Source organism: Polyodon spathula, chromosome 3 (genome assembly GCF_017654505.1).
Source record: "Polyodon spathula isolate WHYD16114869_AA chromosome 3, ASM1765450v1, whole genome shotgun sequence".
Classification (NCBI taxonomy): domain Eukaryota; kingdom Metazoa; phylum Chordata; class Actinopteri; order Acipenseriformes; family Polyodontidae; genus Polyodon; species Polyodon spathula.
Window position 1 is genome coordinate 61,268,822 of NC_054536.1, and position 22,778 is coordinate 61,291,599.

The 22,778-nt window shown below is 36.5% G+C and overlaps 1 protein-coding gene across 1 annotated transcript in view; it reads right to left on the minus strand.

Annotated features, from left to right (window-relative positions):
- The window catches only part of LOC121313274 (CUB and sushi domain-containing protein 3), a 514,488-nt gene that overhangs the window by 382,367 nt on the left and 109,343 nt on the right, over positions 1 to 22,778 (minus strand). Inside the window, exon 3 of the mRNA XM_041245642.1 lies at positions 20,209 to 20,321. Coding sequence (XP_041101576.1) covers positions 20,209 to 20,321 — 113 coding nt within the window. The remainder of the gene's footprint in view (positions 1 to 20,208; positions 20,322 to 22,778) is intronic.

Below are 22,778 nucleotides of genomic sequence, written 5' to 3' on the forward strand. Positions count from 1 at the left end.
AACATGTAATCAAAATGGATTTAATTAGGAGTTTTTGCCACTGATCAACACAAAAAAATGTCCATAATGTCAAAGTGAAAAATAAAATCTACAAATTGTTCTAAATTAATTACAAATGCAAAACAAAAAATAAATGATTGCATAAGTATTCACCCACTTTGCTATGACACACATAAATAATATCTGCTGCAACCAATTGTCTTTAGAAGTAACATAATTAGTTGAATGGAGTCCACATGTTTGCAATTAAGGTGTTTCACATGAATTCAGGTTAAATACACCTGTCTCTGGGAAGTCCCACAGTTGGTTAGTACATTTCCTAACAAAAACTACATCATGAAGACAAAGGAACATTCAAAGCAAATCCAGAATAAGGTTCTTCAAAAGCACCAATCAGGGGTAGGATATAAGAACATTTCCAAGGCATTGAATATCCCCTGGAGCACAGTAAAGTCCATTATCAAGAAATGGAGAGAATATGGTACAACTCTGAATCTGTCTAGAACAGGCCATCCTCAAAAACAGAGTACTCAGGCGAGAAGGGCACTAGTCAGGGAGGCCGCCAAGAGGCCTACGGCAACTCTAAAGGAGTTACAGTCTTCCATAGCTGAGCTGCGAAACACTGTGCATATGGCAACAATAGCCCAGGTACTTCACAAAACTGGCCTTTATGGGAGAGTGGCAAAAAGAAAGCCATTGTTGAAAAAACTCACATCAAATCGTGGCTAGAGTTTGCCAAAAGGCATGTGGGAGACCCTGAGACCAAGTGGAAGAAGATTCTATAGTCTGATGAGACCAGACTAGAGCTTTTTGGCCTCAACGCTAAGCGATATGTTTAGCACAAGCCTAACACCGCCCATCATCCTGAGAACACCATCCCTACCGTGAAGCATGGTGTTGGCAGCATCATGCTATGGGATGCTTCTCTGTGTCAGGGCCTGGAAAACTTGTGAAGGGCAAAATGGTTGCAGCAAAGTACAGAGAAATCCTGGAGGAAAACCTGCTGAAGTCTGCAAGAGACCTGGAACTTGGGAGAAGATTCATCTTCCAGCAGGACAATGACCCCAAACATACAGCCAGAGCCACACTGGAGTGGCTTAAAAACAAAAAAGGTCAATGTCCTGGGGTGCCCAGTCAAAGCCCAGCCCTCAATCCAATTGAGAATATGTGGAAAGAGTTGAAAATTGCTGGTCACCATAGGTCCCCATCCAACTTGATGGAGTTTGAGCATTTTTGCAAGGAGAAATGTGCAGATGTGCAAAGCTGGTAGAGACTTATCCAAACAGACTCATGGCTGTAATTGCTGCCAAAGATGCCTCTACCAAATATTGACTCAAGCGGTGGATACTTATGCAATCAATTATTTTCTGTTTTATATTTGTAATTAATTTAGAACAATTTGTAGATTTTATTCTTCACTTTGACATTATGGACTTTTTTTGTGTTGATCAGTGGCAAAAACTCGTAATTAACTTAATTTTGATTCCATGTTGTAACACAATAAAATGTGGAAAAGTCCAAGGGGGGGGTGAATACTTTCCCCCTCCGTGGAATGACGTCCATGTGCTGCTAGGGAGTTTGTCAACCTATGATGCAGACTCTGCATCTACCTATTGACAACCACAGATATAGAATATTATATATGATGACCACAAAGCGTAAGCATGTGCATGACTTGTCACCGAGTGGACTCCCCAACGCTCCTAGAGTAAAGAAAGCTTCGGGGCCGGGACGGGGAGGGGCGAGGTAGGGGGGGTGAGGAGGGTGTTCCTCCCACACATGCTGGCCACTCTTGGGCGGTAAAAAGTTCCAATTTTCAAGATTTAAAAAACTATCGCGTAACCATAGTTTTTTCATATAAGCAGTTAGGTATCAAAAATTCGATCTATTTTTTAACCGACCGATACAATATATATATAAGATATATATATATATATATATATATATATATATATATATATATATAAAAATATAGCCAAATTATAAATATATATATATATATATATATATATATATATATATATGTAATGCATATATATATATATATATAATATATATTATATATAATATATATATATATATATATATATATAGAGAGAGAGAGAGAGAGAGAGAGAGAGAGAGAGAGAGAGAGAGAGAGAGAGAGAGAGATAGATAGAGCATGGATGGGGAGGATTTCAACACTGAAAATGTTCCAAGTCATTTGTTAACACATTCAAATCAACCAAATCCCATAACGGTATCCTGGGCTGTGGTACAAAACCTAGCAATTTAACCATCACAATGTTTAGGTTACCTTTGTAGTCAATGTGATTTAACTAATTACATCTGTCAAACAGTACTAATAGAACATTAGGAATTCTCATTAATTGCAGAATAGGAGCATAAATATATGTCCTACTCTTCCCTTTTGTTAGTCATTTTGAGTGCCAAATGAATAATCTGTTTCTTTTTAAAGTGTGAATCTTTTAATAATGTATCATGTACAGCAAGAGAAATATAAAAACCAATACATTGCAAATTCTTTTGTGGGGCTGAATGCATGGGGTATGGTATTTTTTTGTGTGTGTGTGTGTGTGTGTGTGTGTCATCATTTACAGTGGCTTGCAAAAGTATTGACCCCCCTTGGCATTTTTCCTATTTTGTTGCCTTACAACCTGGAATTAAAATTGATTTTTATTTGGATTTATGTAATGGACATACTCAAAATAGTCCAAATTGGTGAAGTGAAATGAAAAAAATAACTTGTTTAAAAAAATTCTAAAAAATAAATAACGGAAAAGTGGTGGTGCATATGTATTCACCCCCTTTGCTATTAAGCCTCTAAATAAGATCTGGTGCAACCAATTACCTTCAGAAGTCACATAATTAGTTAAATAAAGTCCACCTGTGTGCAATCTAAGTGTCACATGATCTCAGTATATATACACCTGTTCTGAAAGGCCCCAGAGTCTGCAACACCACTAAGCAAGGGGCACCACCAAGCAAGCGGCACCATGAAGACCAAGGAGCTCTCCAAACAGGTCAGGGACAAAGTTGTGGAGAAGTACAGATCAGGGTTGGGTTATAAAAAAATATCTGAAACTTTAAACATCCCATGGAGCACCATTAAAGCCATTATTAAAAAATGGAAAGAATATGGCACCACAACAAACCTGGCAAGAGAGGGCCGCCCACCAAAACTCACGGACCAGGCAAGGAGGGCATTAATCAGAGAGGCAGCAAAGAGACCAAAGATAACCCTGAAGGATTTGCAAAGCTCCACAGCGGAGATTAGAGTATCTGTCCATTGGGCCACTTTAAGCCGTACAGTCCACAGAGCTGGGCTTTACAGAAGAGTGGCCAGAAAAAAGCCATTGCTTAAAGAAAAAAATAAGCAAACACATTTGGTGTTCTCCAAAAGGCATGTGGGAGACTCCCCAAACATATGGAAGAAGGTACTCTAGTCAGATGAGACTAAAATTGAGCTTTTTGGCCATCAAGGAAGACGCTATGTCTGGCGCAAACCCAACACCTCTCATCACCCCGAGAATACCATCCCCACAGTGAAGCATGGTGGCGGCAGCATCATGCTGTGGGGATGTTTTTCATCGGCAGGGACTGGGAAACTGGTCAGAATTGAAGGAATGATGGATGGCTCTAAATACACGGAAATTCTTGAGGGAAACCTGTTTCAGTCTTCCAGAGATTTGAGTCTGGGACGGAGGTTCACCTTCCAGCAGGACAATGACCCTAAGCATACTGCTAAAGCAACACTCGAGTGGTTTAAGGGGAAACATTTAAATGTCTTGGAATGGCCTAGTCAAAGCCCACACCTCAATCCAATTGAGAATCTGTGGTATGACTTAAAGATTGCTGTACATCAGTGGAACCCATCCAACTTGAAGGAGCTGGAGCAGTTTTGCCTTGAGGAATGGGCAAAAATCCCAGTTGCTAGATGTGCCAAGCTTATAGATACATATCCCAAGAGACTTGCAGCTGTAATTGCTGCAAAAGGTGGCTCTACAAAGTATTGACTTTGGGAGGGTGAATACTTATGCACGCTCAAGTTTTCAGTTTTTTTGTCTTATTTCTTGTTTGTTTCACAATAAAAAATATTTAGCATCTTCAAAGTGGTAGGCATGTTGTGTAAATCAAATGATACAAACCCCCAAAAAATCAATTTTAATTCCAGGCTGTAAGGCAACAAAATAGGAAAAATGCCAAGGGGGTCAATACTTTCACAAGCCACTGTAAACTGAACAGAACACAGTTTCTGCTTGGAGAATATAGTAAAATGTTTTCAACACATTAAAGAAAACAGCGTGGCGTTATTGTGTGGTGCTAGACTTCTCAAGACAAAGGTGTCACTCTAACATACAAAAACACAGCTCTTGTTCTTTTTAACATCACATTCCAGCCTAATATACAGTACCAGTTATGCTGTCCAGAGGTCAAATGATTATCACACACAGAACAGTTTGTTCCATGCCACTTTATAGTTGACAGTGTCAGGGTTGTATAGATTTTCAATTAAACCGCACATCTAATTTTGATCCTTGAAGTAAATCACCTTGGACAGGGTTCTCCCCAGGAATTCTGTATAACCAGGTGGCAGAACATTATAGCCGGGAGCACTTTCAAAGGAAAAATAAACTTGCCTTACCTTAAATAATACGACAAATAAAATGAATAATGCGTTGACTATATCTGGTTGCTCTTTTTTATGTTCTACATTTTTTTATTAGTGTTTTTTGTTATTGTAAATTGTTTGTTTTTCACCCAGCAACGAGTGGTCTCGTCTGCTGGAAGCACAATCAACCCTTATTGTTAAAGGCACAGTAGCATCTGCAAGAAAGACAGATCAAGTTGAAAAGGCCCGTGGAAAACCCTTTTGGATGAATATTGCAATTACTGTTTTATTAATCTTTGAAGGTGTTACAGATGCAATTAAAAATTACATTCAACAATGAATTAATAAAATGGATCTCATTATTGAGCAAATACTATTGCTGCATAAAAAACTGAGGGGGAGACTAAAGGAAAAAAAAAAACTGATCTTCTGCATGAGTTTCAAACAGCAACCTTTATTATCCAGCTTCATCATCTAATTATACTGAAATATGATTAACCTACTGTGCAGTACATTTGACAAAACAGTGATTGTACCATAAAACATTCTGTGAACATAAGCAGGGTATATATTAATGGAAACTGCTTGGAAATAGACAGATGATTGATCTAAACATCTCCAACCCTTACAATCTGCTAGGAATGCAAATTAGACAGCAGAGGCTATGTTGTTCTTAATCTTGCTCTGTAACGATTCATAGACTACAGGGTAATCCTCCAGTTCAGTGTGCCTTCATATCTACCCACATAATTACTAAAAGGGTTCATAAGATTATAAGGTACAGTTAGCTGTTATTAATTAATTTACATTCTAACAGTTTATGCTGAATATGTTATATGCATCCAAGCTTTATTATAATTGCTGAGAAAATACCAGAAATATATTTTATCTATGTTCAAAAGCACTCTTTCATTCATAAAAATAAGACACACATTCAAACAAGCTTAAAAAAAAAAAAAAAAAATCAGGGTTTTATCTGTTTATCTGTTCTCCATACTGATATTTCATTACACGTTCTTTCAAGTTATTCATTGGAGTGGATGGCACTTATTTGAGCTGCTCAGTCTGTTATAGAGCACCTTGCAAAGGGTCTTTACCAATGAGGGTTATGGAAAGTGATGGTACATTGGAATGCACAGAGACTCCTAAATATAAAAAAAAATGGTTTGATCATATATTCAGAGTCATAGATTGGCAACCTCCCTCTCCTGAGAAACCACACAATTCTGCGAATGGGAGAAGGGTCACAGAGGAAATAAAAAGTGTAATTCACACAGACGTTAGCAAGACAATTAACCGGTCATGAACCTGGCCATAAATGAGACAAGGGAGTTTGTAACCTAGAAGATGTCAGATCAACAATGTATATAAATACTAGAAGAATGAGCAAATATTACTGGAGTAAAACATATCTTTTGGGTCAATAGAAACTGCAGTTTTACATTGCTTGAAATCATTTATTACAATATTGTATTTATTTTGTACTATACTAGCATTTAAAAGGAGTATTGATTACAACATTTGAATATAACATTAGATTTTCAATAACAGTGACATTATATTAAAACTTGCTTTCAGGTTAAATTATACCTGCCTATAATTTCTAATAATGCTATGTATTCTCAAAGCCAGTGTCATTCATTTAGCAATTCTTAAGACTCTTTTCATGTCTAGTTCCTTGTTTCATTCAGCTTGCTTAACAAGATGAACTATTGGAGCAACAGAAAACCAAATCAACTCAGAATTATTGCATCAGAAAATGGTACACACAAATATAAATGAAAAAAGAGTGCAGGTGTATTTTGAGAGACTGACATAAAAAAAAAAAAGATCATGCTAATGTTCGTATTACTATTGATATTTTAAGCCAACGATAACAGAGTATAAGATGTAAAAGTCTTTCTAAGATCAGCTTTTCAATATATATCATTTATTGAAAAGCTGACCTTAGAAAGATAAATGGACTAGAGGGGAGAGCTGTGGAAAATTACTGACCCGAGGAAAGACTATTGTTACCGACAGGGGGCTATAATGCCTGAAGCCCCAGGCGGAGGTCATTGCACCCTGGAGTCTGCAGTACGTATCTAATATATGAATCAGTCAAGAAAATAAGTGAGGCAAGGTTAGATAGTAAATAAGACTATATATTTTGTTTAAATATAACTGATACAGCATAAGTAAATAAATAAATAACAGAACATGTGTCCATTTGTTTTGCTGACTGATGCATAATCACCATTTTAGTGTTTGGAGCATCTTTCTTTTGTAGTATGTTTTTTAATTAATTTTCTGTTAAGTCACAGAATCGATGTTCAGCCATTTTCTCTTGTTGTGAGGAGTTCAGGAGAGAAAGGTGTTCTATTGAAAAGGGGTGGGACTGACAGTGATGTGAACCAATAACATGACAGATGGGGACTATTGCCTAGTGGTTTAAGGATGTCTAAGGATCTACTTTTGCTCCTATGATGAGGTTTTAACCAATCACAGGCCTGAATTTCTAACCACTGATTCATTTCATATTACTTCAATTTGGCACTGCTGTGTTTATTTTAAATTGATCAAAATCACTGCAGTGTTTAAACGAGGGTGGTGATTATGAGGACAGCCTTACTATAATATTATGCTTTACAAATGCTGCAATATTTTATTACATGATTTAAGGCATTTTAGAAGCGGTGTCATGAGAGGCTACGATCTGCAGCACTACACTCTTGAGTGTTTATGGGGCTTGAATGCAGTGCATTTACTGACAGTTAACGAGGGCCTATTAGGTGGTAGTTGGGAGGTCAGGCGAGTACCTGTACCAGTGAATCAGGAGGGTGTATTGGTTGCTATGGGGCGGGACAAGAAAAGGAGAATGAACGGTAATTGAGTGTGATGCAGTTGTTTTTCTTAAGGAAAAAATATTACTTCTGAATATCGGTTTGATTTCTGTTAAAAATAAAATATAGCCTACTCGGTTATTTTTATTTTTTTTGTCTAACTGTAATTTACCTGCTTGTTTGTAATTTCTCTGTAAAAGAATCCGAAACTAAATCTTCTCATAGATAGTAAGCACTTTATATATACAGTGCCTTGCAAAAGTATTCAGACCCCTGATCAATTCTCTCATATTACTGAATTACAAATAGTACACTGAAATTTCGTTCTGTTTGATATTTTAATTTTAAACACTGAAACTCAAAATCAAATTGTAAGGTGCCATTGGTTTTATGTTGGGAAATATTTTTAAGAAAAATAAAAAACTGAAATATCTTGCTTGCATAAGTATTCAACCCCTGTGCTGTGGAAGCTCCCAGTTTGCACCGATGAAAGAAATTGCCCTAACGAGGACACAATTACCTTACCATTGGCCCTCACCTGTGAACCATTAAAGTTGCTGTCGCATTTTCCAGATAAAAATGCCACTGTTGAAGGATCATTGGTAAGGCTGTGAATCTGAAGGAAAATGAAGACCAAAGAGCATTCTACAGAAGTTAGAGATAAAGTAATACAAATGCATAGATTAGGGAAAGGGTACAAAATAATATCCAAGTGTTTGGATATCCCAGTGAGCACAGTTGGATCAATAGTCAGGAAGTGGAAGCTGCATCACACCACCCAGGCACTGCCAAGAAAAGGCAAAAACTCAGCGCTCAAACAAGAAGACTTGTGAGAGAAGCCACAGAGAGGCCAACAATCACTTTGAAGGAGCTATAGAGTTTAGTGGCTGGGAGTGGAGTAATGGTGCACCACTCAACCATATCAAAAGCTCTGCATAACACTGGCCTGTATGAGAGGGTGGCAAGAAAGAAGCCATTACTCAAAAAGTACCATCTGAAAGCACATCTGGAGTTTTCCAGAAAGCATGAGAGTGACCCAGCTGCGATGAGGGAAAAGGTTTTGTGGTCAGATGAGACCAAGATAGAGCTTTTTGGCCAAAACTCAAAGAGCTATGTGTGGCGCAAACCTAACATTGCCCATGTCTCAAGACATACCATCCCTACAGTGAAGTATGGTGGTGGCAGCATCATGCTGTGGGGATGCTTCTCATCAGCAGGGACTGGGCATCTTGTTACAATTGAAGGAAGAATGGATGGAGCAAAATACGGGAAAATACTGCAAGAGAATCTGCTTCAGTCCGCTAAAAAACTGAAGCTTGGGAGGAAATTCACCTTTCAGCAGGACAATGATCCCAAGCACAAGGCCAAAGCAACATTGGAGTGGCTCAAGAACAAAAAGGTGAATGTCCTACAGTGGCCCAGTCAAAGTCCTGATCTCAATCCCATTTAAAAATTGTGGTCCACAAGCATCGTCCAACCAACCTAAACAACCTGGAGCAAATCTGCCAAGAAGAATGGGCCAAAATCACTCCAATACTGTGTGCAAAGCTGGTCATACTTACCCCAAAAGACTTAAAGCTGTTATTGCAGCAAAAGGTGGCTCTACCAAATATTCATGTGTGGGGGTTGAATACTTATGCAAGCAAGATATTTCAGTTTTTTATTTTTCTTAAAAATATTTCCCAACATAAAACCAATGTCACCTTACAATAATTGATTTTGAGTTTAAGTGTTTTAAAATAAAATATCGACCAGAACGAAATTTCAATGTACCATTTGTAATTCAGTAATATGAGAGAATTGGTCAGGGGTCTGAATACTTTTGCAAGGCACTGTATATATATATATATATATATATATATATATATATATATATATAATTGTACAGGACTGAGTAAACTTCCAATTGAATAAAAAACAAAACAACTTAGCCCCCTTGTAACAAGGGAGACCTGCGCTGACTCTCCGGATGCATTCATAGTGCTGCAGGAAGAGGGCAGCAGCCTTCCAATATTAGCCTGTTGGTCATGGCAGTGACACGGAGAGGTGGGGGAGAGGGTGTGTGGCTCTCCCTCTCTCTAAGTGGCTGAGAGGCAGGCCTTGGGGGATTGCTGGCCCTATAAAGATTACGCTCAGTGTTCCCTCGCACTGCCCCCTCTAAGACAAAACGAGCCAGCTGGTGGAAGCTGGGATTGCCGGGCCGAGCATGGAAAGTGAAACAAAAACAAACTAAATAACATAAAAAAAAAAAAAAAAACATTAGAAAAGGAAAGATTGTAGAAATCGGGGAATCCTTGGGTAGACCCCGAAACGTGTATAGGTAAAGGGAACACCGTAGCGTAGGACGGAGACCCGAGCCGTGCGGGTAGTGATGGTCGGGGTGACGCGGCCGAGTGGAGCACCTTTATTTTGTAGTTTTATTACAGTTTTATTTTCCTTTTTTCTTTCACTTTTCATCCATTGTGATTTATTTTTTCCAGAGCACCTGCGAGTGCACCTGCATTGGACTGTGTACCTGGATTGGTATAACTGTGGTCTTGTTTACAGTTGCCGGTACTCAAGCCAAGGACAACTGCGCGCTCTGCAGGCTGAAATAAATCAGTGCGTCTGAGCGGCGTTACAACAAAAAGTTCTGTCTCCTTGTCAGTGAATTGCCCACCACCCTTCCACACCCCTACAAGAAGATAACTTCGGCCTGCTTTCGGATAGCACTTTGGCCGTTTCGAGACACAAATTTAAAGTGACAGTGTTTAATTTTCCCGCGCTCCAATTTGTCTGTCGGGGTAACAACAGACAGGGACGACACAATCCCCTGCTGACTTGAGACGACCCCCTGGGGGAAAAAAAAATGTACTTCTTAACGACATGCACTTCAAGTATTAGATCCCAACAGACAGCCCTGACTGGTATTTTAAAAGAAACACGAATACTAACATGTAGGTTTTATTACACTGTGACACCTGAGGATATATATTATATATATATATATATATATATATATATATATATATATATATATATATATATATATATATATATATATATATATATAATTAAACCATGACATGCTTGAGTGACTATGACTGAAGTATATGCACTTAATCACCTAATTAGTGAGATAATTATTGGACTGGATATGAAGTGATTGCAAGCTTGAATAAAAGCAATAAAGAAAATCACAGGAAAAAAAATAACAATATGCCACGTCTGTCAAGAGAGCAGTGCTTTCATGCAACCAGCATGTTGGAGGCTGGACTAGGGCAACGTACTGTGGCTCGCCATCTTGGACGCTCACAGCCAGCAATTTCAAACCTGGTGAGACGGTATAACTAGACTCTGTAACAGGCCACGAACTGGGAGACCAAGAGTCACAACCCCTGCCCAAGATCGACAGATCATTTTGCAGCATCTTCATGATGTCAATTTTAATCAGCACAATAAAAAGTCACTGCAACTCCTCTAAAACAGTTTGTCATTTTTCAATCACATCTAGTGAATTTTATCCAAATATAAGTGACAAGTTTCTTTTGATGCTCAGATATAAGTGATACATTTATTTTGATGCTCAGTATATATTAAGGTGCTAAATTAATCACAATTAACTTCTTCAATGAATGCGTTCATTGTTTTGGAGATTCGTTTTTTGAATGCATGTTAATGGCACTCCTCATTCTTTACGATTTATGTTGTGTAACCATGTATCACCAAGCAATAACACAACATGTGATTAGTGATGGGAATCACACTGCTGTTTGGTTGATCTAGCAAGCTGGTGAAACTGAGATATGACTACATATTGCATAACTGCAAAAAAATGACCAGAATGTTATAAAAATCAAAAATACCCATTTCCATTTGATTTTCTACTTCTATTTTCATTAGTAATGCAACATCAAGTGATTAGATTTTTCTGCTTTACAAATTAATGGACCCATTGTTTCAGTCATAACACATATAAAACATAAGTGTTTTTGTATAAACATAAACCATTGTATCTGTTCCTCTCTGTAAGTTTTACATGTTTGGGAAATTACTGATTAAGGTGTAATATTCCTGAATAGATTAATTTTTCCCAATATTTAATTAAAGCTGATGAAGTAAAGTACATCATTAGTATTCACATTTGGTGCATGCATGATTTTGGTTAAAATGCTGAGGCAGTGCTACAGCACTTAGGATACTGATACACTTGAGAGCAAACTGGTTAGTTTATTTACAACAGCGAATAAACAAGAAGTGAAGATTAATGTATGCTTTATATTAAATAAAGGAAAGAAAAAAAATCAAACCAATCTGTCTATAGGCAAGGCAATGACAGAGGCAGATGTGTTTGTCACTTTAAATTAAAGGAATGGCATTTAAAGATGTAAATGACCCCTCTTGCCATTTTACCCTTCACAAAACTCTAGGTCACAACAGGTATTTGTGATCTGAAGCAAACAATACATTGAAATGTACCACTTTTATGCTAGATTCTCAAAAAACATAAATAAACCATTTAATTCTGGGACTTGTAAGAATTGCTAGTTTTGTGTTTGAATTTTTTTTTTTTTTTTTTTTTTTTCAGAAAATCTAACCCTCTATTGCAATGGTTCTGATTTGCTCAAGCTACTGTATAGACCACCAGGAATTCGCCTGAACTATATGAACCATATATTTACAGGGGAACTGCTGGAACAACCACCGATAAGTGGTAGATGCAATCCAAGGTGATTTCCCCAGTGTTGTAAAATGCTATTTTTTTCTTCCTTCAGTACAACATTTTTTATAGGATACGTTAAATGTTTTATTCAGTATACAATATACAGTATTACAAAAAAGTAGGTCTGTGACAGAAATATAATGAGTTTTGGTTGTAAATCTCCCTCCCGACCTGTGAGGGCGCTAAGCAGCGAAAGGGGAAGTCTTTGGAAGGGCTGGCCTGATACTTCTTTCTCCGGGCCGGGAAGTCGCAGCTGCACTCGTTTACCTAGGTGTCATGCGTGATACCATAAAGGGGACTGAGAATCGCAATCTACTCCTACGCTTGGTTTTTGTGTTAAAGACTGGAAGGACTGTGAGAGACCCAGAGGAAGCTTTGTTTAAAGATGTGTTTGTGAGTGTTTTGTTTGTTCGTGTCTGTTTTAGTAACTGTCTGTGTTTGGAAACCACCAGACAGCTAACACATATCAGGAGCTGTTGCCTTGGGCCAACACAAAAACCGGATCAACACTGTCACTATAAATAAATTGTTATTACCCACCACGAGCACTACAGCACACAGCCGGATTGGTGACTGTGGAAAGCATTATTGTGAGGCAGATAACGTGTGTTTATTGTTTTGGGCTGCAGTCCCTGTTACTGTTCTCCGTGTTTTACACATCGCTGTGTATAACTGAAGCTTATTATGTGGGCGCCAGACCAGGATTACAAAATAAAACACCATTTTCCAAACCAGATTACAAATTGTCAGTCTGTGAGTATTCCTGCACTGCATCACCTCTGCACCTGTTTGTAATCAGCAGCCACTTTGCCACAACATCTCTCATTGTTTTTTGTATAATTTTCCAATTTTATTTAAGCGATAGAGCCTGTTGATGTGAGCTCTACCATGTGGTAGATGACCATGACTAAAGTTATGTGTCCCAAGCCGTAGGCGAGGATGCTAGTGAAAGTCACGGTCATCTACTGCACGGTAGAGCCTGCATCAAGAGAGCTCTATCGCTAATAGAAAACAATTAATTTCTTTACTATTAGAAAACAATTTATTTCTTTATTTTCTCTTTAAAAAATTTACATATTTACCTTGAACGTCATGGTTTCCATGTCGATTTGCTCTCCAGTAGCTGCGAACTGAGCCTCATTACGGTGTTGTGTCACAGACATGAATGTGCTTGTCTCTAGACCAGTGTTAAAAAGTATGTTTAAGTAGCTTTTTATGTTATCAGATTAGATTGTTAAGGGAAAAAGCCAGTATGTATGCACAGATTGATTTAAAATTTTATCCACAGTTAAGCACTTCAAAATTCCAGTGGGCATCTATGCAAAATTGAAGCCCGCTAGATCTGGAAGCTGGTTGGCTGTTCGCACTCAACCATTTTCCAATGCATTTTTAGTTATGTAAAGCCTGTCTGTAACTATTTTGTATTTCTTTAAAAGACTATACTATCCTGTCTTAAAAATGCATGCTTTGGATTCCTTCGGGTTCCAATACACAAGACAATTCTTCAAACATTGCTTCAGCCACACGGTCAAGTGGTGCTGTAGATGAAAATTTGTTTCAATTTGCCCTATAACTATTATTTGGTAATGAAATTGTGGGATTAAGCAAGCCAATAAAGATGCACCACGCTTACTGTCTTGGCAATCAAAGCGCAAAGAGGGTGGCCTCTTACAATTACCCCCTATTGAAGTCATGTATTGGTATTGGTCTCGTCTTCTGAGAGGAAGGTTCCCGAGTGCCAGAGGAGATTTTTCTCGTTCTTCTGCTCACTCCAGTCATTTTCACCCATGACACTCTGCAGTGTAAAGCTTGTTTTCAGCCTCGCAGCCCAGGCTTTTGGCATATACTCCTCAGAGGTGGCTCAGAGAAATGGGGGGAGACCTCTGTCCTCCTAGTCACAAGCACTTATCTCCTACTTCAATTCCCAAGGTTATTCCTTCATGTAGCCCTTGCTCCTGTCCCGTGAATTGTACATTGATCAAGTAACTGATAGTTTTCATGAATATCTGATATTTTGTTAAAGCATTATGGACATTTGAATTTGATTCTGTAGCCAAGCAAAAAGGGAGTGTACAACATTTTAAAAGTTTACTAAGAAACCCACTGTGCAAAGATAAATCAGCTGTGATGTTAAAAGGGTTTTCACTGCTGAACTGAGGAAAGCTTGAATGTACAGATGTAACAATGCAGTTCAGCTAAAGGGATGGAAAAATTGAGAAAAAAATACACTGTTGCAAATGACTATGAATGACGGATCACCTGCTGAAAAGGACAGTAAGTACAAGTACTGTAAACAATCTATGAAGAATTGAAGAACATGGAGCAAGAGTATTTACTGGAATGTACTGCACCCATTGACAAGGCAGACCTGTTTGAGTATAAGCCAAGATTGGGGGATTTAGCTAAGCTGTTGTGTTATTGGCCTAGGTTAGATGTAACCAGGGAACTCTTAAAAATAGCACCATGGGATTTTTAGTATCCACAGAGTTTGAAATAATTAATGTTGCATCTGCAGCATAGTACTGTAGAGAGATTTGGCCTACACGGAGATGTATCCAAACTGAACCTTCAACACCATTACCTGCATTATCAGTTTTACCATTAAGTTACTGACTAAGGCTTGATCGTTCTTAGCTTCTGCGGGATGACAAGATCAGACTCCAAACTGATATTGCTGCAGTCAAAGGAAAGAATAGACTAACGATCTTGGAAAGAATCATCCATATCAACAAATGCCTGCATTGACAGCAACAGCATTAAAGGAACACTGAGATGCATATTTGGATAAGTCTCTCCCTGTAAATTTCAAACCACCCTGTGAAACACAAAATCATGAGTACAATCACCCACTTCTTAGGTAATTGCAGGTATAGAAGCAATCTCCAGATATTAATAACACAACTCATGTATTGTACTGCTGTATAACTGCATTTCAATTAAATCAACGATACTGTATTACAAAATGACTTAAAAAAAACATTTGATTGGAACTGACAGGGTGGTCTTAATCGTGTATTATTTTATACTGTATACTGTGTTGTTTTTATGTGCATTATACAAGTTGAGTTACACAAGGAATGTAACCCAAGACTGCTGAGATATGCTCGTTGTACACAGGGCAATGTTATTTTCTGAAAACGATGATTGATGTTTCCCAAAATGTTTAAGTTTGCATATTACAATAAACATTTTACTGTACTCCAGTTTTATGCACTACAGATTGCTACAGAAAATATGAATTACATTCCCTGAGCAGAGAATTCCCAACTGAAATAGTATGTTCATCTGCTTAAAGCAAAGAAGACAGTATTCAGACATAACCACACTTAATTGATGACTCACCGGAGAGTTGCGAGCTGTTATCCTTTATTTTATTTATTTTTTGGTGCACACAATGAGCAAGATTATATCACAGGAATACTATGTCAAATTGAGTGCCTGACAAGTTTAAACTGTCTGTGGACCTTCCATAGTTATTTCTGCAATTGCGTTCTCATTTTATATAACAACATGTCAACGGTCAGGAGGAAATAAGCAAAATGGTGAATATATACAAGCACTAAATGAACAAATGGGTTTCACGAAAAATGGCAGATTTATGTCTTTAATGTAAGAACTCCTGACTATCACTGATAGTTGTAGACTGCTGGAATTCATTAAACTGACATTTCCCTGACTGGTTTTACTCAGGCTCATTAGACTGCATTATAAATGAAAAGGAACAAGTTAAAACCTCACTCTGCATCTATGGCAACCAAAGTTACATCACGATCAAAGCATGAATGTCATACTGCATTGAGTGTTTCCTAGTATCATCATTATGCTCCTGGTACTTCATGCCGCAATGTATTTTTATGATTTGCAAGATCTTCTATAAATCAAGAAAACACAAATCAATAAATGGGGATAGCCTATTGTAAATAACAACGCAGTGAAAGTTTTGTTAATTCAGGCATCTTCCTTCTGTAGCTTTTTAATTTTTTTTTTTTTTTAATTACAGTCAGCACTTGCATATCCCACACTATAACATTTTGACTGTTAAAAATTGTGACGGTAAACACGTGTGACTGAATATTTCTTGTTGGCCCGGTCCAACCCTTATCCATTATTCAGGGAACAGAAAAAAGACATGATATTAAAAATAAATATCTGAAAGGCCTGTACATACAACATTTTTTTTCTCCAAAATGAATCTACCAAAGCAATATTAATTACTTCAGACTTTGCTGTAAGGTACTTGGGGATATTTTGAATGTAACACTGATGTCAGCTTGCGTCTGCACTAACAGAATGTACCATTATACAATATATAATACAATTTCCAGTAATACATATTTCCAGAACTCGTATTTAATAGACTTAACATAGTGTCTATTTGTTAATGTTAGAAATGGCACATTGCAGTGCATGTAACTTGATTTCAGAAATGCCCCGCCCACTCTACTGAGGTTACAAAAAAGCCTGCTCAATGAGAGTTCAGTTGTTGCAAAGAAGTTGTCGCTGAGTTCAGTCATCCAGTCAGTCTTTCAGCAGAGCTGTTAGCTTCTGGTATTGGAAGAGCACCGTGAGGACTGTGAGCACTAGAACGTGCAAGAGCATCTAGTTTAAAAGGCACGGTGGCCTGCTTTTGTTTTGTACTTATCAACACATTAATAAAGAGTTATTCATTTTGTTTTACTTCAAAGTCACGTCTGCCTCTTATATATATATATATATATATATATATATATACAGTTGAAGTAAAAAAAGTATCAAGTAATAGATGTGGATTTATTTATTTCAGCTATTCTTTTTGCAAAATTCCAACAATGCTAATTCAAAAGTATTCATTCTCTGACAAGGAAAATTACATTCACAGCTAGCTGAGGTATCCTTAGCAATAATAACCTCTTTTAAATCATTAGGATATTTGTCAGTGAGCTTCTGACATGAGTCTTAGTGATTTTGGTTCATTCTTCAATGCAAAATTGTTCCAGTTCATTCAAATACCAAAGATTCTCAATCAGATTTAGATCGGGACTTTGACTAGGATATTCCAGAACCTTGATTTTATTCTTCTGTAACCATTCTGTAGTAGATTTTGATGTGTGCTTTGGAACGTCCAGTTGTGCTGTAAGCCAAGTTTTGTAGCGAACGGTTTCAGATGATTGGCCAATATCTTTTGGTATGCTATGGAATCCATTTTACCATGTACTGTGAATCCAGAAATATTTGCAAGCCTTTTGTAAAAAAAAAAAAAAAAAAAAAGAGACAACTGGATTTGAAATTGCTTTTTCAGATTGGTTTACAGTACAGTAGCTTCATATTTGGTACAATCTAGATTATCATCTAAATTATAAATAGAAGTATAGTCTAATTCTGTAAAATCCATGTTCTGACTGTATGGGTGGCTTTTTTTAAAACATTCCATATAGCTTTTATGTGACCCTCTCAGTTGTAAATTTAAATATATAATGTTTGGTTTTAAGATGCTATAAAAATTTGTAAAAAAAAAAAAAAAAAACTGTTTTAACTTTGGTAAATACTCTCTAGTAGTATTTCTGTTAATTTACTATAATATCAGAATTTATATTCAATTTTGTTTTGGAGTCAATCTTGCACTAGTATGCCTATACACTGCATTCAGCACTTTAAATATCTCTGAAGTTGTTTGTGTAGTTCTTGCATTAGAAACAGTTTTGGTTGATTGATTTTCATATTCATTTTCCTGTCAGTAAATTATATTTTGTATGCAGTATTGTGTCTTGTTCTTTTTTTCAAACTCTGTGATAACCTATCGTGTTACATTAGCCTATGTGCAAATACACTAAATTTTTATTTTCGTTTTATTTTTATTTTTTGAAGGCACATACAGTAATATTATCCATCATCAGGTGTTCATGTTGTACATACAGTATTTTGAAGTAGTATACAACTTTCAGGGCAACAGGTCACCAACATATCTGGAGGTCTTCTGGGTGTGAATCGCCAAATATTTTGGCCGCAAATATTTCTAGATTTACAGTATTGGAACTAACTTTCACGTGCCATTAGAGGAAAAACAGCCCCATATTACCACCTCCATGACAGTAGGTGTGATGTTCTTTTCTTTGTACGCTTCACCAGACCTTTTCCAAGCATAACGACTTTCAGCGTGACCAAATAGCTCAGTTTTTATTTGATCACTCCACAAAACCTTTCACCAGAACTCATATACATCATTTAAATGCCGTTTTGCAAACTTTAAGCGATTGTCCTTGTGACATTTTCCTAACAGTGGCTTTTTCCTTGGCCTGCGACCACTGAGACCTTCACCATGCAATACTCGACTTATGGTTGAAATGGAAACCCCAGTCCCACTTGCAATCACTTCACTTTCAATATATTTGGCAGTCAATCTCGGAGTGTTATTAACCTTCCTCACAATTCTTCTACTTGTTCTTGGTGAAAGAACCTTCTTTCTTCCAGACCAAGGGAGTGTTGTGACAGTGCCATGAGTCTTGTACTTCTTGATAATAGAAACAATGGTTGGAAATCTCAGGTTTATGACAATAAATAATTTTCTGCATAAGGTCTTCAGATAGCTCTTATAACTTATTGGTAATTACAGCAATCATCCTATGCCTCATGTGCTCTAAGAATGTCCACCTACAATCCAGCATTTTCTAAACTTTTCTAGAATTAGGTTCTGCATTATCATATTGAAATTATTAGCACCTTGTGGAAAATACTATCATCCCATCAAATGGTATGAATACTTTTGAATTAGCATTTTTTTGAATTTTGCAAATAAAAAATGCTGAAATAAATAATTATAATTTCTTGTACCTTTCCTCATCTACAAAAGCAAAACTTTTAAGAAGAATTAAGAAACGAACTTGCTTGCTTGATAAGAACTTAAATATATATATATATATATATATATATATATATTATATATATTATATATAGATACAAATCTAATATATATATATTATATTCTTTGCTCCACCCAATATATATGGATAGTGGGTATATCACCCAAACGTAGTACAGGTTTCCTAGAACCCTTCAATTACAGTGATGAAAAATGCCGATTCTTAAGAACCAGAAACTATGCCCACACAGTAAATCGAATTAGCTTTGAAGCAACAGAAGCTTTTGAAAATATGACACAGAAACAGTACAGTAAGAAGAATACAGCAAGGCTATAGAGAAACAAAGAAAGTACACAGCAAAGGTGTTATTTTCAAAGGACATCCACTGGAGGATAACTCTATACGCCATTATTTCAACCTTTTTTCTGCACCTGTTTTTTTCCACCAATTGAATATTTTCTATTGGCTAGTTTGGTTCGTTAGTCATTACAACTCTTCCTTTTCGGCAGAATATATAGTGATCAATAATAACACAATTACGGTATTTAGTACCAAAAAATAAACTAATTTAACATGTAAATAGTGATGCTCTAAAACAGGTTTTCACTCTTGAAGCATTGATTGGTTAAGATTTACTGCAATTTTGGTTGGTTATAGGTGATTTAGAATTGATAATCTTAGGAGTCTCAGTATATAATTCTATATAAATAAAAAATAAATAAATAAATAACACCTTGCTTGTAAAGATAAACTGATGCCCTTTTCTCTATTTTTACCATCTGCACAGACGGAAGAAATACTCTCAAAATGTGTACCTTTTACTTCATCTCAAATGTATTTCTTTATATTATTATTAGTAATATTGACACCAAAAACTTAGATTAGCCTTAAAAGTAACTAATTTTAAACAGGACAATACTGGGGCTTACTTAATGTGTAAGATTACAGGCGTATAGAATGATTAGTGATTTATTTATTTACTTTTTTTTTTTTTTATTTCATTTTCCTTGTTTTGATTTAACCAGGAAAGTTTGCATTGAATACCACACCTCATTAATGAAGGGGAACCTGACTGAAAAACATTACCAAGTCAGATAAAATCAGATGTATGAGCAGTTGAATGAAGAAACACATTACACTACAAAAGACCCGATTGAGATAATAAAAAGGATTATACTCAGCACCGGTAAAAATTCTATTAAGAAATATTAAGAGGAACTTAAAGCATCTTCTTACCTTCATAATAAACTTTAAACCCATGAGCGCTTACAGCAAAATCGCTTGTGAGTCGTAGGGAAAACACAGCTCCTGTACTTGTTATGGGAGGAGGAATTTGGAAGCCTGTTAGCCTGTAGGAAAAAAAAAAAAACATATTTAGAAACCTCCTCAGAGGTTGTATATCTAAAGGCATACAACTTTTCATGATCATGTATTTTCAGCAAGAAGAGAGTAAATGTGAAGGTACAAAAATAACTAATATAAAAAACACACCTCAAAACAAATGTACAAATATACACAGCAGTTGGTAGACCAGCTGAAACACTGTTGGTGTGAATTGTTTGATATGGCAAGTTTACTCCCTCATAGTCGCACCATACAGCATCTAAAGAGAATTCATTTTTTCGTACTGTGATGTTTTAAAGATGCATTTAATGTTTGCATTCAGTGTTTGTATTCCACTGGAAGGTTGTTGTGCTTAAAATAAGATAGTTCCTTACATATCAAATGTACATACTGTATATTTGTATCAGGAAAGTTTTTTTTTTTTTTTTAATCCCTATATTGTATCCAGTCACACTCCAACACACAGACAAGTAGCCATGTGAGAATGTGGCAGTACTGGATTAAGTCTGACCTGACTAGAGGGGCACTTAAAAACCTGGTGAGAATGTTACAGCCACCATGTAAATCAAAGCATTGTTTGAAAACAAAACAAAAAACAGACAACTGACAATCAGCCTGCTTTCACAGTGGCAGCACAGAGGTAATACTACAGCCAGCAGCTGTGCTTATTGTGAACTAAATTAATTACAAATAGTAAAATAATTCCATACATCTTACCTGTTTTGCACTTTCATTATTTAAATAGGGCTCGAATTACCGCAGTTTCGAAAGAAACACATGTAATAGCAAATACTTTAGGTTAAAGAACGTGACCGTTTTTTATGCCTTATTGTCAGGAAATCTGTTATATTTGCACTTCCTGGGTAATTTCAGCTCAGCAGTGTTTTCTGGGTCAAAGCAAATGTCAGTCAATAGCAGAAGCAGCTGGTTGGTTAATGACAGAAAATAAGCCATTGAAGGGGTGGGGACAATTTACCCTCCAGATGAAATGATAATGAAAGTGTAACACTGTCTGAAGGAATGGTTTGCTTTCTTAAATGACTGTTACCATGCTTTTGTTTTTATAATAAAAATGCATGTATACTATAAGGTGACCAGATTGTTAAGTCCTTAAACTGGCACAGTATAGGAATATTATGAATAACTTCCAACGTCAAAGCTACAGGGAAGATCTATGGTTTTTGTTATCATTTTGGCAATGTTTGATCTAATATCATATTGAAAATGAATGCAGAGAATCATGGTGATCTTCTAATTTAAAAAAAAACAACTTTTTTTTGTTTGTAATGCCATTTTTACACAGCAATTCTGGAGCTATTCTCCAGTGTCCAATCTGCAAACCAGGCCCTTCCTGTATGAAAACATGATTTATCTCAATATTTCTACTTATTAAATGGTTACTTCATAGAATCTATTTTTCTAATCCAGTTTCTGCTTGGATCATTAGTTTGCCATGATTAAAAGATACTAAGATTTGTTTTTTTGTTTTTTTTTTAATCCACTTTCTACTATTAAACTAATACTATTAAGATGATAAAATGTGTTAAATGTTCTCGTTTGACTGTGTGCAATAAATTAAGTCCACCAATCAGCTTTTCTGTGTTTTGTGTAAAAGCTGCCCTTATTGCAGAAACAGAAATTTTCTTCTGAAGGTTATTTAGTATGGTAAATAGTAAACCACATAGGCAAACCCTTTAAGTCTCTCCAAATAGTTGCATTTCCCCTTTTATTTATCAATTTAATTATTAACAATAAAAAGGAATAATATATTTAGGAAACACTTCTCGCAGTACATACAATTGGTGAAGCCTCCCCCTACACGTTTCTTCAACCTGCATTTTTCCATCTCATGTATATACTGAGTGGAGGAGCCAGGGAGGCCCTACATCACTATCCTAAACATGGATTTCTTTATAAATTTCTTTACTACATTAAGCTTCCCATTACCTAATGGAATTAAATTAATTGTGTCATTGCACAACTCCAACAATTTCAAGAGAGAATAATACCCTGTAGAGTTTCATTCAAGCGCATTTGACTTTCATTATTGCCATATTTTTGGTTCACAGTGTACGGTGTAGAATATGTACTATTCTATTCTGAAAAAAGTGTTTGCAACTAAAGCTCAATACACTGCTTAGGGCTCCGTGGAACCACTGCCATCAATATTTTCTCTGCTTTCACTTTTTCTCATTAACACCATCCAGCACTTTTAACACAAGCCAATTTGTGGCCATTTTCCCCTTATTAATTACTTGGCTCACTTCTCTCAATAGGGGTGCGGAGTACTATGTAATGATGAACCAATAAATCCATTTGTCCTGGCTGTGAAGTATTGTATTGTTATTTGTCTCTTCCGGTATCTATTTCCGAACTTTCTAGTTTCAATCATTACACTGAATCTGTGTTTTATCATTATGTGCTTTAAAGCCTCAAGGTGGATTTTGCAGCTATACAGCATA